Source organism: Molossus molossus, unplaced genomic scaffold, assembly GCF_014108415.1.
Source record: "Molossus molossus isolate mMolMol1 unplaced genomic scaffold, mMolMol1.p scaffold_m16_p_3, whole genome shotgun sequence".
NCBI lineage: Eukaryota > Metazoa > Chordata > Mammalia > Chiroptera > Molossidae > Molossus > Molossus molossus.
The window spans coordinates 53678406-53695985 of NW_023425366.1; the positions used below are offsets into that span (position 1 = coordinate 53678406).

The window sequence follows — 17580 nt, forward strand, 5'->3', positions numbered from 1 at the left end:
TTTTCAAAATTTGCAAGAAATTATTTGAAAATCCATTCTAATTACAGAATCTTATCATGCTCTTCACATTCAGCATTCTTTAGTACCTAGAAAAAGTTCAATAAATGTGTAGCCAGTGTATAACAAATTATAAATGATAAACTACCTTTTACAAAATGTGACTTACTCAGTCAACTAAACCCAAATAATTTCAAGAATATATCAAAGAATTACTTCTAAATGGATTTTTTCCTTGCTGTACACAGAGCTAAGGGCAATCCCATCAGCTGTTAAGCTCTTGTTTGACCTATTTTGTCAAATGCTTTGTGAAATGATATTCAGAACAGCACAGTGTGATGTCAGCTTGCATTAATTCTTCCCCAAAGAGAGGTGTTCAGTATTCAAACTGCGTGTGCACTGCCACAAACTATGTATATTTCAGCTTCATTTTAGAAGGTTTGCAAGTATCATTTCCTTTGAAAGACTTCTTTTTTGCAATTTCTCTTCTAAAACAACCTTTGAAAGGACAATAATAATGTCCTATAAAGCTACTTTCGGGGAAGTCATTAAAAAGATAAGTATTTCAGAGAACTGAATAAAATGTTATATATCAATATTAAATTATACTATTTTCATCAAAGATATATTATGAAAAATTAAAACTATTACTCATCAACTAAGAAAATATTTCTCAGTGCAGTAAATCCATTAACAGCATTGCATTTGTTTTTATGTAAAACATAATTTATTAGTTTGTTTTCAGCTAATAAAAACTATATGTATATGTTCCTAAAATGATAATGTCCTGTAATTCTTTTGTAGCAATGATTGTATATTAACAAACACCTAAATGTCTTACTGATTGAATTTCATAGACAACAATATAGAATAATAAAAACATCCATTTCTAATCTCTTCATTTGAAACAACAATGTAAAGCATTAACCCATTGTTCTATCTTGCTGAGAAAACAGGAGAAAAGTTGTAAGATTCTAAATCTAGATTGTGATGATTTTGAAATGAATCTTTAGTCTTCTGTTTACCTACATATCAATTATAATTTTGAATACAGTCACATAACACCCATAATTCAGTTGATTGCTGGAGGTCTTTTTCAAATTTTGTCCTTTCCACCTTTTTTCTGAAGCCGGTTTCTGGCTGGTTCTGTCAGTACCAAGGGTTCTTGTATGACGGTTGCTAGGTAATGTTTGCCCAATAGTTCAACTTCCACTTGTTGTCCCACCTTACTGAGCTCTGTGGGGACGTATGCAAAAGCCAGGCTCTTCTGGATGCTGTAACTGTAGCTTCCAGAGGTCGTGTTGCCAACTACCTGAAAAACAAGACCCGGCCATCTTCAGCATCTTGGTCCCAGCTTTGTGATTCTTCCCTCCAGAGGAAAACACTTAAATTATGGATTCAACTCACAATCTGTACATTTTATGATATGCTGTCTGTGGGTATAACACCAGGAGGAAAACTTCACTTTTTGAAAAAAATTAATGAAAATTTACAAATTATGAAAAGTAATTCTCTAAGTATAAATCTATATTACTTTGACATTTTTCATTTTTAAAATAATGGCACCTAGTTTCTTAATCCCTGATAGTATTTTGCTCAGTTTCATGCCAAGAGATCTAATAGGAGGAAGAATGGAGTATTTCCATTTTAAACTTAAAAAAATTCTCTTCTGTGATCAAACAGCATGGCAATAGTAAATACATGGGTGAAAATCTAAAATCCAAAATACAAATGAAGTCAACTGTCCCTGGGAGGGGTTCAGAAAATAGCCTGCTAAAATAGTGCTCAATTAAACTACTTATTAATATGTAGTCAATGGGAAGTGAACATTCTATATGACTACAACTAGCATTTAACAAGTCTTGACAACTGCTAGGCACTTAAATAAACAATGACTTGAACCCCCTCTAGTTCTAGAGAATTAGTAGATGCCTGGTCCCACCCCCATAAGCTTCCAGCCTCATTGAGGAGTTAACACAGAGATACAAGAAAATACAGCACAAAGTCAAGACCATCCACATAATTAAGCTGGAATTTGGTCCACACTCTGAAGGTGGGTGAAGTTCGGTGTGTTGAGACTGGGGAGGACACTTTCCAGGATGAGTGGAGACACAGTGTTAGGCGTGAACAACCCAAGTTAAGGAGGATGGAATAGGATAACTTGGGATGGCAAAACAGGAAAATACTGGACAGGAATCAAACTTAGGAGAGGAAAACGAAAGCTTTACATTACACGCACAAAAAGTTATATAACAAGACTGATCAGAAGATAAGAGGATTAGTGGAAATAAGAGCTAAAGGAAAGGTTGAAAGAGATAGAAAAGCAGATTAAAATGCAAAATATGTATGTCAGTTTAACATATCACATTTAAAAATGTAAAAAGATGGTGGGGGGGGGTGAGATAAACCAAAGAATTTACACATATAAGCATAACCAGTGGACATAGACAACAATGATTGGGGGCGGGGGGCAGGAACGGGAGGAGGGTCTCAATGGGGGGAAAAAGGAGAAACATCTGTAACAAAAATAAATTAATTAAATTTTTAAAAAATGTAAAAGGAAGACAATAAAAGCAAAATCTGATTTATAGTGCTACTCAAAATGGCTTCTCCTGGCTACACAACGCCCACCGATCCTTCCAGCCTCGCGGGCCAGCACAGCGGGCCGTCCGTAGCTGGTGCCCCGAACAGCCATGGACATGCGTCAGCCTGGCGATCCTTCAGTTGCCTCAGCAAAGAGCCTCCTTATAGTATGTCTAGTCTTCTAGATGCTACACTTTTATGACCTTAAATATAAACTCCTATCTCTGCAGAGTTTTTCTAATTATCACATTGAAATCCCAAATCAGAAGCTCTCCATATGATTTCTGAACTTGTTATAGTGAAAACTGGCTGATTAAAACAAATAAGCAAACATGAATGCATTTATTAGTAAAGGTTTCTCTCTTGTAGATTATTAACTGCCAAAATATTGCTGAGATAACACACATGTTTTAAAATTGCTTTTCTCCTTTAGATTATAGTTCAGTGATAAAAGACAGCACTCTGGGTCAGGGAGGATGGAGTTTTAATCAATGCCTTTTGAAAGACTTTCTTGGTAACTTTGGTTTCACTTCCCACTCTGTGAAACAGGGACCTGTGTTTGGAGCTCTGGGAAGTTGACCTGGCTTGCTTGGGCTTCTTAAGAAAACAAGAAGAGGCCCCAGCAGGTTTCTTGGCCAAATCCCCTAACTCACTGGGTCACAGCCCCACCATCACTCTTCAGATCCTGTATATGCCATTTTCTCGGGCCTTCCTATCTCTTAATATCCCCAAAGTGATTATCTTACAGTTATTTCTGCATTAGTAAGTTAAAGAAATAGTATATTTATTTTGTGAATGCTATTTTTAAAATATTTATCAAATGCTTTGCTTTCTGCTAAATCACTTTCATTTCCCCTTTAATTTCTCTCTAATCTAGGAGTTAGTAGCCCAGAGTATTTTGGAAGTCTGGCCTTTCCTGTTATCCTATTACTAAATACCCAGGGAAAGATTTTTTTTTGTAGCATAAATTTTATATTGTTTCTACCTTAGAGTCTTCCAGATTTAATTAAATTCATTGCTTCTTCTCGCTCATTGAATCACAAGAACAACCTGCCCTTGCGCTCTGCCTACTGCATACTCTCTCATATTCTCCGTGAAAGCAAACATTGGCCTTCTTTCTACCACTGCAAACAAACCTTGCTATTTCTAGCCTTTTCTCGTTCCTCTCTTATGAGACTTGAAGATGACTCTGACTGACTTAGAGAAGATAACATGGTTAATGGCCTTTGAAGGCAGTCACATGATTTCAATTGAATGATATATTGTGTTTCTTTGGTTGTGTCTGTGTGTTTTACTTTATAAATAATGGAAAAGAAGACGTTCTAAATTCTCCAAGCTTCCTCCTTCATAAACTTTTTCAAAACCTACGTATCAGCAAAGCTTCTTTTATAACTAAGAAAACCCCTTCCCATTCCCACCATTGTGCCTTGATTTTTTTAAAAAAATTAAACTTTATTTAAAATTTTAAATTCTCTGTCCAGCCTGCCCATCACTCAGTTGAACTCTACCTTTCCCCAGGGTACTAATCACTCTCCGACATGCCACTTATTTATTATGCTCATTGTCTCTTTCTCCTTCCCCTGGAATCTAAGCTCCACAGGGGCAGAGATTCTTGCCTGTTTCGTCCACTGCCACATCCCTAGAATACTGCTGGCACTTAGTAAATGCTCAATAAAAACTTGTTGAATACATGAATACATTTGTACCCTATCTCTCACACTGGAGATATTTGCAAGAATGGAACGCCAACACCAAGGCAGAACAAGTCCAGGCCAAGTCAGGAAATACAAAGCACAAACTAGTTCATATCATTCTAGAGTATGAAGAGGGTTAAGAGGGTCATCTGCATGATAAAAGGATGAGAGGATGACCCTACTAAGCACTACACAGCAGGCAAGCTGATTATGAGGACATTTACAAGGTATATTATTAATAAAGGACCCTGTAAGTAGATTAACATCTCTGTAAGCAGGTGGCATACAGTGGGAAAGATGAACAATATAGCATGTAAACTCAGTGCACGGACACGGCAAAGGAAAATTCAAAAACGGAACTTGGGTTTCCAGGGGTTTCCCCCCAGCTTTGAGATAGAATTAACAGTACAGGTGTCCAGGCTTTTTCACTTTAACTTGGGTGTCCTATCTACGAAGGCTAACGGTCTGTTCGTCCCTCCTGGTTGCTGTGCGGTTGCATACAGATTACTACGGCATAACCTACCCTTCATGGCCCAGTGAAACGGAGTTGGCGGAAGGCTGGGCATGGACTGTATTATGAAGACTGAGAAAGCTAGATGAAAATAGAGTGAACATGTAAAACAAAAGATTAGGTGAGAGCAATAGAATCACTAGGAAAACAATGAATGAGAGGTGGGAAAAAACTTAGCTGTTATCTTTTCCAATGGCGTCATTTTGCAGGTGAGAAAATTGAGGCCCAGAGAGGCTAAGATCCGGCCAAGCAGTTAGTCTGTGGCAGAGGTGGTTATCAGCAGAAATTGTGGGCATATTTGAAACTGGAGGAAGAGCCTGTTAAGAGAAGAGGTTTAGAGCAGAAAGAGGAAGGGGACGCCGTGAGGTAAGAGTAGGAATGGTGCAAGCAGAAGAACAGACTCAGCGCTATTCTAGGTGAAGCCCTTGGTAAGAGCTTGAGATCTGAGAAAAGTCTGTTGGCTTCACAGTGTCTGACAACACCCACCTGCTACTCAGATGTACAAGAACTGTGGGTATATAATTAGTGCTGCAGAGAAGGCCATGGGACATCAGCAGAGACAGAGAAGAGAGCAAATTGGGGTATGCAGCATGGCTTAGAAGAAAGGATGAGCAATTCAAAGTCCAACTGTACCTGGGCCAGAAATCAGCTCCATCAATCACGAGCTCAGGCAAGTTACTTCACCTAACCTCGGGTAAGTGACTTCAACTAAGCCCCAAAGCCTCATCACAGTGCTCAGCCTCATTAAAATGAAGGTGATCACACACATCTGGGAAGGGTGTGAGAGAATCGGATTGGAGGGTGCATAAAGACATCAGCACATAATAGAAACTCTGTAGGTGTTAGTTCTACGTCCAGCTGAACTGTGCTCCAGCCCAAATGGCCACTTCCTTATAATCTAAAGGCTGGCATTTGATCCCACTGGCTTCCCCTCGTCCGGTGCTCTTTTTATCACTGAAGAGATGGGGGAAATGGAAAAAATATTAAGTAGGCTGCAGTGCATGGAAAAACAACAACAACAACAACAAACCCAGGCATGAACTCTGAGATGCTGGGTATTGACCAAGCAGACACTGTTCAATATGGACGGGCTGTTAGGTGAAGGCCCTATGCCTGCCCCATGGTATAAACTGAGTGCCCTACACCTGCCTGGTAAGTCCAGCCAAAACGCAGCAACATTTTGAGCCAAAATAGATTTTACAAATGGCTGTGAAAAGTGGTGGGAATGAAGTCTGTGGGAGAGTTCCCTGGTTTAACTGAATACCAAAGGAGAGAATGAAATGTAACTTTCCGAAGTGAGAAGAAGGTAATTTTTCTCCTCCTGGTGAACTAGTGGTTTCCACTTTTCACTTTACCTTCTAAAGTTCTACCCTTTATTACCGTAGATGTTTTCATTTGGATATTTATTTTCTAATAATGTGCTAAGGATAGAATCGCCTTCTTCTGAAAGAAGCTAGGTCAGAATGCCACATTGTTTATAAAATCCATCTCCTGTATTCACAGACATGGATGTGGTGAGCCAATAGCTGATTTCCTCCCTAAACCATACCTTCCTCACTGTTGAATGTATTTCAAGTTCTTGGGGTTATTTTCTTTAATCAAAGCATATGAATTTTATGTTTTCAAAAATGCATAGCATTTCGTTTTCCTTTTAGTTAGTTGGTTTGTTTCCTGAAGGGCAGCTCAGAAATCAAGTGTGTCATCCCACAAAGAGATAAAGAGCAAAAGCTCTAACAGGAAACAGACCAGGAGAGTTTCTGTTGCAGAAAAGACACAGTGGCCCCGGCCACGAGGCCCTAGCACTCACCTTGCCATTGTACCAGATGCTTTCATTTCCCTCCGGATCCACATCGTCCGTTGCCAAGGTGAGGCAGACCAGTCTCCGTTTCAGCCCCTCGGCTTTAATCTGTTTCAGTGCTTGCTTTCCTATGAAGTCCGCTGGCTGCAGGAACCCAAGATAATGATGATGAATGAATGCTCAGATGCTTTGACAAGGTTAGAGATGCAAGAATTTAAATTTGTCTTTGCTATTTTCTCACCAATTACACATTCAATAACAATACAGATTGGATCAAATGTCTACACAAATATTTCTCTGTCTTCAAACGACAATATCAACCACCTATTCCTTCTGAATAGGTTAGACTTACGGGTAATAACTTGTGATAACAATTTTACCAGAACCACTTAGGCAGAAAAACGTAAGGTCTGATATTGCGATGGTGGATTACGAAAGTGACCCTTGTGTCTAACGGCTCTGGACACTGGTCCTGGCAGGCCGTGAGCAAAACCTCCTCAGTTTCTACGTACAGTAAACCTTTTACAAGAAGGAAATTCACTTTTTGAAATGTGATGTCAAAAGCAAGCCCAAAATGCCTCACATGTTTTTCCTTCTCCAGGATAATGGTCTGGGGGATGGACTAACCGATCAGGTTGCACTCATTAGTTCATTCAGGACATGTGTGGAGCCCCTGTGCGAGGCACCGTACTAGGCCCAGGGTGGGTTACAAAATTAGTCAGACAGACGTTTTGATCAAAGAGCTTATTCTCTAACATTGCGCTTTTCAACCTTTTTTTCCTTCTGGCATGCCACACCTGACAGATGACATTCCTGTTCCTGACACATCCCTCTGGGCACACTCAGGGTTATTCCCAATGCAAGGCAAGCAAGTGAGGGTAACATTGTTATGGGATAACCTTGAATCCAATTTTATATGTGAAAAAAAAGTAGGAATCCTGCAAACTTCAGGACTTCTGCGTTTATTAGTAACACCTTACAACAAACAGGTGAGCAATAACTCATCAGTGGAGACACTTAGCAAATAAAGGCGACACAATTCTATCCACCCAGAGTGCCAGGTACCAGGAGAAGCCAGGCAGGGGCCAAGAGCAGGGAGAGTGCAAAGGACAGAACGCTGGGCTGAGGAGCGCCATGAAGTGAGCTCAAACATGCATCTCCTCTTATGGGGGAAAAGGGGGAATTTGTGACATTTGAATCACATCTCTGTAAACAAGATTTAATAAGTTACAATGTGGAAAAGGAAAGGAGAGAAAAGGGAACAACTACTTTAATTTCTTCATTGGCCAAAGAAGAGAGATTTATACAGCTCTTCCTGCACACAGACATTTGGGGTTGGGTGCAATAAGTCCCTTTAACCCTTAGTTAAGCAGCAAATGAGGTCCTCACACACTCTCTGCCCGATACCCCCAGACCACTCCTTTACTAACTCAGAACTTCTAGGACAGGCCCACAATGAAGTATGGTTTCTATGGATATTGCAACGTTAAATCGCTGACCTGCACAGGAAGCTACGAAAGTTTCCATTGGCCAAAGTTAAAACAATTTCAAAATGAAAGTCCAGTTCTTTCCCCTTACCCAGCATGATCCTGATGGGGAGAACCAACTATAAAGCTTTATTATGAAGCCAGATAAAAATTCAAAGAAGGCTACACCTATGTTACCTAAGACAGGACTACTAGGCGAAAACAAAACAAACCCACAGGAAGAGCTTGATTCATTTGAACTTGTATGTAGGAAAAATATATGATAACAAGAGTCATAACAAGCCAATGTTCACTTTAGTTAAAACATGGATATCTACATACAGAAAGAAATGCATAACAGTTTTTTAACCTTTTTTTTTTTTTTATGGAGTGCTTCATGAATTGCGTGTCATCCTTCTGCAGGGGCCATGCTAATCTCTGTATCTTTCCATTTTTAGTATCTATGCTGCTGAAGTGAGCACTTCGCTATCTTTTCAAAGAAGACTTGCATTATGGGTAAATGATGGCAAGGGGTGCTTTTGAGAGTTCCTGTCTGGTCTCACGCTGTATTGTGTGGGAAAGCACTTACAACAGCAAGAGGGGCCAATACACACCGTATAGTGTGATTTGTGAAGTGCCAGGATCTCCTAAATAGTTTCTTTATCTCCTGTTATGAAATCTGAATCTTTACTATTAGAGATTCATTTAGATCTTGAAGGTTTTTGGTCTTCCTGGGTCCCTATGAAAGAATTTTCTTTCAGTTACTTACTCAGCTGTTATCACCCCCCTGCGGTGCCTCATCTACTGGGTCAGACACAAGGTATTTGGAGCTAAACAGAACGTGATCTTGCAGCTTCTGGGAGGGCCCTGCACAGATGTGAGCTTTCCCTCCACGCCACAACATGCCCAGTCTTGAAAACAGGGTGTCTCCTCAATATTTTAGCACACCAGAGGAGAGGAGAATAGTTTGCGATGACTGGAAGCATGGTAGAACAGGACACACGATCACATACAAATCAGCTTCACCAATTTAAAAGATGACTCAATGTTGGTTCTGTTTGCCCAATGAGAGTGTAAAAAAATCACAACATTTTGTAAGTTTAAAACAAGAATGTCTAATGGGTGGAGGTAGAAATGCACACAAGCCGATGCTAAGACAGGGGTCTGTACAAGGGGCTCAGGAAAGAATATGATCCATTCTCTCGGGGGGGGGGGGGGTAGCATCTGTCGGCAATAATTTGGTCATTTGTACTGAATTGTTAAAGATGAGGCTTCATGATAACTATTGCCTGCATAGCCTTTTCCAAAAGTCCTTACTTACATTATAATTTGATCTGTACAAGAACCCATAGACGGTGGGTTTGGGGTCTAAAAGAAGGCAATGAACTTGGCCAAAGAAATCAACAAACAACTGGTTAGGAATGAAGCGCTCAGGAGTCCCAGCTCTGTTATTTTCACCTACGATGAGGGGCCTCCACAGAGCCATGTAAGCCAGTGTCCGCTACACCTGGGGAGGGGCTATGGTGAAAGCCGCCGCAACCAAAGCTTTCAGAAATGGGTCCTTTTGGGGGTGCTGGGTGAGAGCTATTGGGGCGGGTGCTGGGAGGTTGAGGGGAATAAGATGTGCTGGAAGGGGGGCCTTACTCCACTTTCACCAAATTCACAATTTTACCCAAGTCTAAGCAGGGACATCAGGTATCAGCTAATCACAAGAAATAGGAAAAGGCGGAGACAACCCTAGACTACTTCATTTAGAAGAGAAAATTAAAGTAATAAATTCAGTAAAAAAGAAATAATATTAATAAATAATATTTACAATGTATTAGGCACTTGCTATGAGCTAGACACCGTGCTGAGGACTGTGCATGCATGAGCCCACTTAATCCTCATGCATTCCTAGGAGACAGTTTTACACCCGTTTAGGGAAGAGAAAGGCCCAGCAAAGGTAAGGCTCAGTTACAGGGCAACAGAACTCAGCACCTTCAGATTTTATCCATATATGTTTTTTAATGACTGTACCTACAGACTATCATTGGCAGACACAGCTGTTGTAAATAATCTAAAGAATATTTCTTTTCACTTATTTCTAGATAGCCTAAACCTAGTTTGAAATATATTCACTCCACAACAATATTTTTGTACTACATAAAAGGATTTGAAAATACCCTGAAGGTTAATATTAATAAAATGTGACATCTATATGTCCCTGAGTTAGGAAGTGATCTTGTCAGCAATATTGTTCTCAGACATAAATTAAAACAATACTGTAACCAACAACAGAAACCTAATTAAATGTAAGGTGCACATATGTAAAACACATAAGAGGTTACACCTGCCCCTCGAGACGATGCTCCCTTCCCAAGCTCACCTGGTTCCTAGCTTGGGAAGGGTTAACCTAGAGCAATGGCATTTTATTCTCGTTTTACTTGGCTTTCCTCCCAAGATTATAGATTTTATTATATAGTTATTAATTATAAATGAGAGAAGAAAATATGTCTGAAAGTAAGCGCTGTGATTAAAATTGGTGCTTTCAAGATGATCTAAGAACAGAAATACATTTCTTTGGTGAGTCACTGCCAAATTAATATATAAATAGCTGTTCATGTCTTTGGGCAACATAATTTCTAGGGCTCGAAGACTATAGCTTAAAAACAGCCTTGGCTGCCCTGGCTGGTTTGGCTCAGGGGTCAAAGCATCAGCCTGTAGAGTGGTGGGTTGTGGGAGGCAACCAATCCATTTTTCTCTCTCTCCCTCCCCCTGCCCCTTGGGTGAGGATTAAAAAAAAAAAAAAGTATCCTTGGCTAATTTTTTTAAATGTATTAATTTTAAAGAGCAATAAGAACATTAACACAGCCACCTGTAATACATACTAAACATAATATCCACATAGATGAAAACATTAAGTAGATTTCAAGTGAAATGTAATTACTCATTTCTTATGAGCTCCATTAAAAGCACACACATTAGCTAAAAGCATATGGAAATGAAATAAATTAGTATATTTTTGCCACGATTGTCAGGGCAATGGAGAGTTCTCAGATGTAGCTAACGTCGAATTCAGTAGTAGCCGATGGGAGGTTCTCATACAGAGAGAGTCAGGGTAACTGGCTCTCACAGACCAGGAGAGAAATTATAAAAACATAAGTTTTGGACCTTTTCTGTTTCATATATTTGGAGTGAGTACCCATTAGAAAATTCAAGGAAGTCCTTGGTTTGATACACTTTTTTGGCCCAAATCCCTTTAATCTAAATATCAAAAGCTTCCAAATATCAAAGCTTCAGTGTGACATCCCGGGTCCCAAGAAAGCTCCCCTGGAAACCGGGCACAGCACTGCTGCTGGGATTTTGCTCCTGCTTTTACAGCAGGGAGAGAGCCCATGTATATGTGTTCTATGACCTTTGTGAGATTTAACGTTAAAGAGAACATTCACTTTTCAGTTTCTGAGTCGAATGATGCAGGGAAAAGCTGGGGAGTGGACCTGTGGCTTTGTCTGATGTACTTCCACGTTTAACTGCATTAGCAATGATTACAAGCTAGAGTTTTGGCCCTGGGTGGGTTGGCTCAGCGGTTAGAGCATCGGCCCACGGACCAATAGTTGTAGGTTCAATTCCAGTCAAGGGCACATACCTCATTTGTGGTTTGTCCCTGGCCCGGGTTGAGGTCATGCGGGAGGCAGCCACTCAATGTGTCTCTTCCACGTCGATGTTTCTCTCTCTCTCTCTCTCTCTCTCTTCCTCTCTCCCCCTCCCATTCTATCTAAACAAAAATGGAAAAATGTCCTCAGGTGAGGATAAAGAAAAAAATAGAGTTTTGATCTCTCTAGACCAGAGTGAAGAACAATTACCCATTTGGTGTTTTAAGTATAACACTCAAGACTAAATGCTAAATAACTATTAAAAGAAATGAGAAAACCATGAAGAAATGAGGTCTCACTAAGGACCCAAGATCTTCCTTGCTGAAGTCTTCAAAAAATTGAAAGAAATTTATCTATAGCTCTTTTTTGTTGTTGTTAATCCTCACCTGAAGATACTTTTCCATTAATTTTGAGATAGAGTGAAAGGGGGAGGGGGGAGAGCGTGAAACATCAATGTGAGAGAAACACATCGATTGGTTGCCTCCTGCATGACCCCGACAAGAGCTGAGGATCGAACCTGCAACCCAGGTATGAGTCCTTGACCAGAGTTGAACCCATGACCCTTCAGTCCTCAGGCCAACGCTCTAACCATTGATCCAAACCAGCCAGGGCTCTTTTTTATTCTTTTTATTTTTTGCATCTAAACGATTTTAGAATCAAGTCAATATGATGGAAGGGAACTAACATTTATGAAGGTACCAAATGTTCTTGATCTCATCTGATACTTACAATAATCTTACGAGGTGGATATTTTCTTCACTTTACAGATGATAAAACTGAAGTGCTTAAAGGTTAAGCAACTTGTTTAGTTTTAGAACCAGTAAGTGGTAGAGCCAGGATTCAAACCCTTCAACAAATACTTACTAAGCCCCTACTAATGATCAGACACAGTTCTAGCCCTACGGATCCTTGGCCCCTGTTCTCAGAGAGCTCACGGTCTAACAGTCTAGTTGAGGAAGCAGCCAGCATTAGGGGGTGTGTAAGTACCACAGGAGAAGTAAGTACAGGGTGCTGTAGAACAGAGTTCCGAACACAACCCTGGTTTTAATTACCACCTATTACACAAATCATCTAAATCCAGACTTTTAGAGCAGAGAGCTCCAAATCCATATGCTCAGCTGCTGTCTGAGACTCTCCTCTTGGCTGTCCCAGAGCTCTGCAACCCCACAAATCCTTCAGCCTCCAGTCACATCTCTCCTGTGCCCCCCAATTCCTGAACAGCATCCAAGATCCCTCCCCACTCCCTTCACATACAGTCCCTCATGCAGTCTCCACCCTACATTTCAATTATCACTCACACCTCTTTCTTCTCCATCCTATGGCCACTGCCTTAGTTGAGGCCACTGATATCTCTCCGCTGGATTTCTTCAATAATTGGGAAAGTGATCCCCCAGTCACATAGCTAGCATTTGGTGCTTTAAAAAGAAATTCACTTCCTGACAGTTCCACAAAAAGGGGGGTGGGGATAGAATTATTAACCAGCAGACTAGCCAAAATGGGTCATACATCTACTGATTTTACTTCCAATCCACTACAGATTCTGTAGCACCAGCCTCTGATCAGTTTACCTGTTTTTCTGCTTTCCCGTTAATTCCTAAGACTACAACAAGCATGAGGTTAAAAGAATGAAGACATAGCAGTGTTACTTACAATCACCAAAATCTAGAAACAGCCCAAGTGCCCATCAGTACATGAGTGGATAAAAAAGTTGTGGTACATTTACATGATGGAAGACTATGCAGCTATAAAAAAGAAGAATCTCTTACCCTTTGCAACAGCATGGATGAACCTGGAGATTATTATGCCAGGTGAAATAAGCCAGACAGAGAAAGACAAGTACCATATGATTTCACTCATATGTGGAATCTAATGAACAAAATAAACTAACAAACAAAATAGAAACAGACTCATAGGTATAGAGAACAGACTGATAGCTGTCAGAGGAGGGGCAGGTGGGGGACTAGGTGAAAAAGGTGAAGCAATTAAGTAAATTAAATAAATTTTAAAAATAAAAGAATACTCTGCTGAACATAGTATGTGGAATGCTGGTAGCTTCTTTGAAATATTATTATAACATAATGCCATTTACTGGGGAGCATGGTGGCAAATATAGTTTGCAAGTGGGGGGGCATCATATGATTTTAAAGAATCACGCTCCAGTTGATTCTAACATGTAACCAAAACTGAGAGTCACTGACAATATTCTGCCTCCTCAATTCTTACTACTATTTACCTATAATATCCCCAACAGAGTTGGGTACTTTTACCACTATAGCATATTAGAAATTCCTTTCTAACTTGCTGTCTGTCAACAATGATTTAGTTCTACTTTGATGGTTTAAAAAAGCTAATATTTCTTGAATACTTAGGATGTAGTAGGCCTGGTGATAAGTTCTTTGCTATTGTACTGTTTTGTGTTTTGTTTTGCTTACTGAATAGTTATGCTTTAAATAATTTTTCTACAAAGAGAAACCCTGTATTTTCTAGAATCAACATTGTCTTCTAACTTGTGATTAATATAATCTACATTTTATTCCATTTCTCTGGTTAGAAGCCCAAGAAAGGAAAAGAGAGGGAGAGAAAGAAGGGGGTGGGGGAATCTTATAGAAAAAATATTCTGATCTGCTTAAACACATTTCACTTAGTACTTCATTCTCTGCGAATCTTGGCTGAGGTTCTCTGGAAATGGGCAAAGATGCAGTAATTCCAAGAGGAAAATTCCAGGAATACATATGACTCCATTTTAAGGCAGCTGATTTTCCTTCTGCTCTTGATTTAAAAAATGACACTAACTCCGCCCCCCCCCCCAAAGTAACGTCCTTTGGGACAAATTCTAATACCAGTAAGCACAATGACACGAGTCGTTTCAGGTAGCGGGGTTTTCGCTGAGGAAATGTAAAAGCGTGTACACGTATTCAGTTATTTCCACCTGCACCACGGCTCTGGCCAAGGCTTCCTCTTCAGGCCCTACCCACACTGTCCACGAGATGGCACTGTTTTGTGCTGCTAAACCCCCTCCTCCCGCGGACCACGTCTTCACAATTAATGTTAAGAATGTTTCCCACAGCGTTAGCCCCTGAAATACCATCTGTTTCAAGCTTCACAAATCTGACAGCCACCAGGAGTTACATCTTTAACGTTTAGACCTGTGGTTTAGCAAGGTGTTCAATAAATGAAACTTAATGAATGTTGATTAGATGAATGTTGTGCACAGTGTTTATCTACTTAGCCAATGCCACGGGGGAACTGAAGCTCAAACAACTTAAGAAGTAAGAAAGGCAAGTGCGGTCATTCCGCCTCCCTTTACCAGCTGAGACTTCCTCAACATCCGTTTTTCTTTTCCCTACGTTTGTACCAGTTTGACAAGGACTCAGTCCACCCTAATGAAGCCTAATTAAAAGAGGCAAAGCAGCTATTCCGATCTACCATCAAACACAGAATTTGTTATAACAAAAACATGACGTTGGGAGGTGTCAATTAGTAAAGTGTAGTCCATGTACATGCTATATGTTCCCGGAAAAGGGAACTCCTGGGCAGTTATTCGAGGCGAATAAGCCCTTTATGGGAAAGGACCACAGCAAGGTCAGAGCTCAACCTGCACTAACCCTGCTGATGGTGCCTATGTCTCTCCGCCTCTGCGCTTCGGCTTCGCCGCCCTCAGATGAGGAGGCAGGACCCAGTGACCTCCGATCTCCGGGGCCCTCCTAGCTGTGACACAGTTACAGTACATCGCTACATTTTTGTTCCTAGTACGGCTTATGCGACCATTGTATAGACACGTAAGGGCTGAGCAGGGAATTGTGCATAGAGGTATACCCGGTTTTATTGCTAGTCGCTTTATTGTGCATCACAGAAGCTGTTTTTCACAAATGGAAGGCAAGGCTCTCCAGTCGCTTTAGTGCAATACTCAAGTAGCGAGACCTTGCCTTCCATTTGTAAAAAAACAAAACCACACAACATCTGTGAAGCACAATAAAGAGAACAGCAATAAAATCAGGTATGTCTGAAGGATCTAAACAAAGTTGATCCAACCTATTCACCTTTTTGGAAATTAGCAAACATCAGTATGGCTAGGCTGATAGCCACTAGCCACCTGAGTCAACATAATTGGAAAAGACTGTTCCAGGTAGGTCCAGTTCCTTGTGCTACATGAACCTTCACCCAATGAAACATCAGAAATTAACTTTGTGACACCAAAATGAGAAGCAACAATTCAGAAATCATAAAAACACACCGTAAATCAAAATCATTATCTGTTCAACAACTCATTTAGTTTTGAGCTGGGCTTTGGTTATTGAAATAATTTACAAGGACTAATAAATACACAATTTTCACCTGCTTATAACCATAAAGGGAGTCTTAAAGTCCATTTTCAAATATGAAGAGATAATTTTTCTGTGCCTTATTCCCAAACAATAATACCCAAACACCGAAGCAAAAGAGACAGTTATCTCTTTACCTATTGGTGACCAATAATGGAACTTTAGTGCTTTCAAGAGCCAGGCCATTTTTATCCATATTTTAAACAGCTAAACTAAGACTTCTGTTATAAGAAGGAACAAACTGCTGCTAGGGTCTGCTTGAATTCCAAGCACCTGCTTTCTCCGGTCTGGAGGCAGATGGCACATCATAAAACAAAAGTCATGGGGAACATGCACAGAAAGGTATTCCCTTTAAGACCCTTAAGAAGGAGGCTCTTTTTCCTAAAATCTAATACTGTAAACATACGTGTTTATGTTCACATTTTAGCTCAGAATTGGGAAATGATGCAGGGGCGTTAAAAAAGTTTCCTTGGATTGATTCATATGCATTGTTCGAATATCTCCACAGGTTGGGAAACAGTTTTCACTTTAGCTTACTGACACCCCTTTGTTACTGGGATTCCCACAAGTATCCTGAACGGCAGCAGCTCCTCTTCCTACCTACAACCTAACTGCCACTCAGTGGAGTTCTCATGGTAACGGAGACACTGCTCAATGGGTGTCTGAGTCAGCCTGAGCTGCTATAACGAAGTATCACGGACCGGGTGGCTTAAACAACAGGAACTTATTTCTCACAGTTCTGGAGGCTGAGAAGTCCAAGATCCAGGTGCCGGCCAGTTCAATGCCCCTGTAAGTGGACTCGGCCTGGCTTGCCGACAGCTGCCTTCTCGCCGTGTGCTTTTGTGTACAGAGAGCAAGCTTCTAGTCTCTCTTCCTCTTCTCATAAGAACATGAATTTGGACATGGGGCCCCATGCCATGATCTCATCTAAGCCGAATACCTCACAAAGGTCCACCTCCAAATAGTACCACATTATAGGGGGGTAAGGGCTCTGACGCATGGATTTTGGAGGGACACAACATTCAGTCCATACCAATGGGACCACCCCACACATATATTTACAGATAAGGGCTTGTACAGATAAGCTAAGCTATAATAAATTGACCTCATAATGTACTTTTGCACAATAATTATGTAGGGTGGTGCTTCTCTAACTGCAGGTGCACCAGAATCCCCTGCAGCATGGTAAAACAGATTTCTTGGCCTGACCCCCAGGCATTCCGATTCAGTACGTCTGGGGTGGAACCTGAGCAAAGTATTTCTAACAAGCTCCCAGATGATGCTGATGTGTTCTGTCTGCCAACTGCACTTTGAAAACCACTGATGTAGGAGCTCCCTTTAGAATGTCAGTATCAGTTATGATTCTTTGGATCTGTGTTGGATTCTCACTAAATACCTATTGTATGCTGAACACGTTTGAAATGTGTCATTTGCTTATACTCAGATGTTGCAGTTACATACAAAGATGCTTAATAAGCAGCTGGACAGATGTGCGAGGCGAGGCTGCTTTGTGCTGTGAGCCTCAGGGAGAGTCATGAATGCAGCACGTCTGACTAACTGATGTGTGGCTTCAC

General features: G+C 40.6%; 1 protein-coding gene and 1 non-coding gene across 9 annotated transcripts in view; both read right to left on the reverse strand.

The window, feature by feature from the left end:
• Nucleotides 1-583: 583 nt before the first annotated feature.
• DMGDH (dimethylglycine dehydrogenase) overlaps nt 584-17580 on the reverse strand; it is a 55644-nt gene continuing 38647 nt past the window's right edge. For 3 of the 8 annotated variants that reach the window (XM_036279088.1, XM_036279087.1, XM_036279086.1), the window contains exons 14-15: nt 6593-6727; nt 752-1309 (exon numbers count right to left, since the gene is read on the reverse strand). In XM_036279088.1, coding sequence (XP_036134981.1) covers nt 1094-1309; nt 6593-6727 — 351 coding nt within the window. In that variant the 3' untranslated portion in view covers nt 752-1093. Of the gene's footprint in view, nt 1310-5418; nt 5740-6592; nt 6728-17580 lie in introns of all 8 variants that reach the window. The other 5 variants (XM_036279082.1, XM_036279083.1, XR_004961648.1 and 2 more) reach the window with 4 other exon arrangements.
• Nucleotides 8429-8531, reverse strand: LOC118642986. The gene has a single exon (XR_004961892.1). It is a non-coding gene; the product is annotated as a U6 spliceosomal RNA (small nuclear RNA).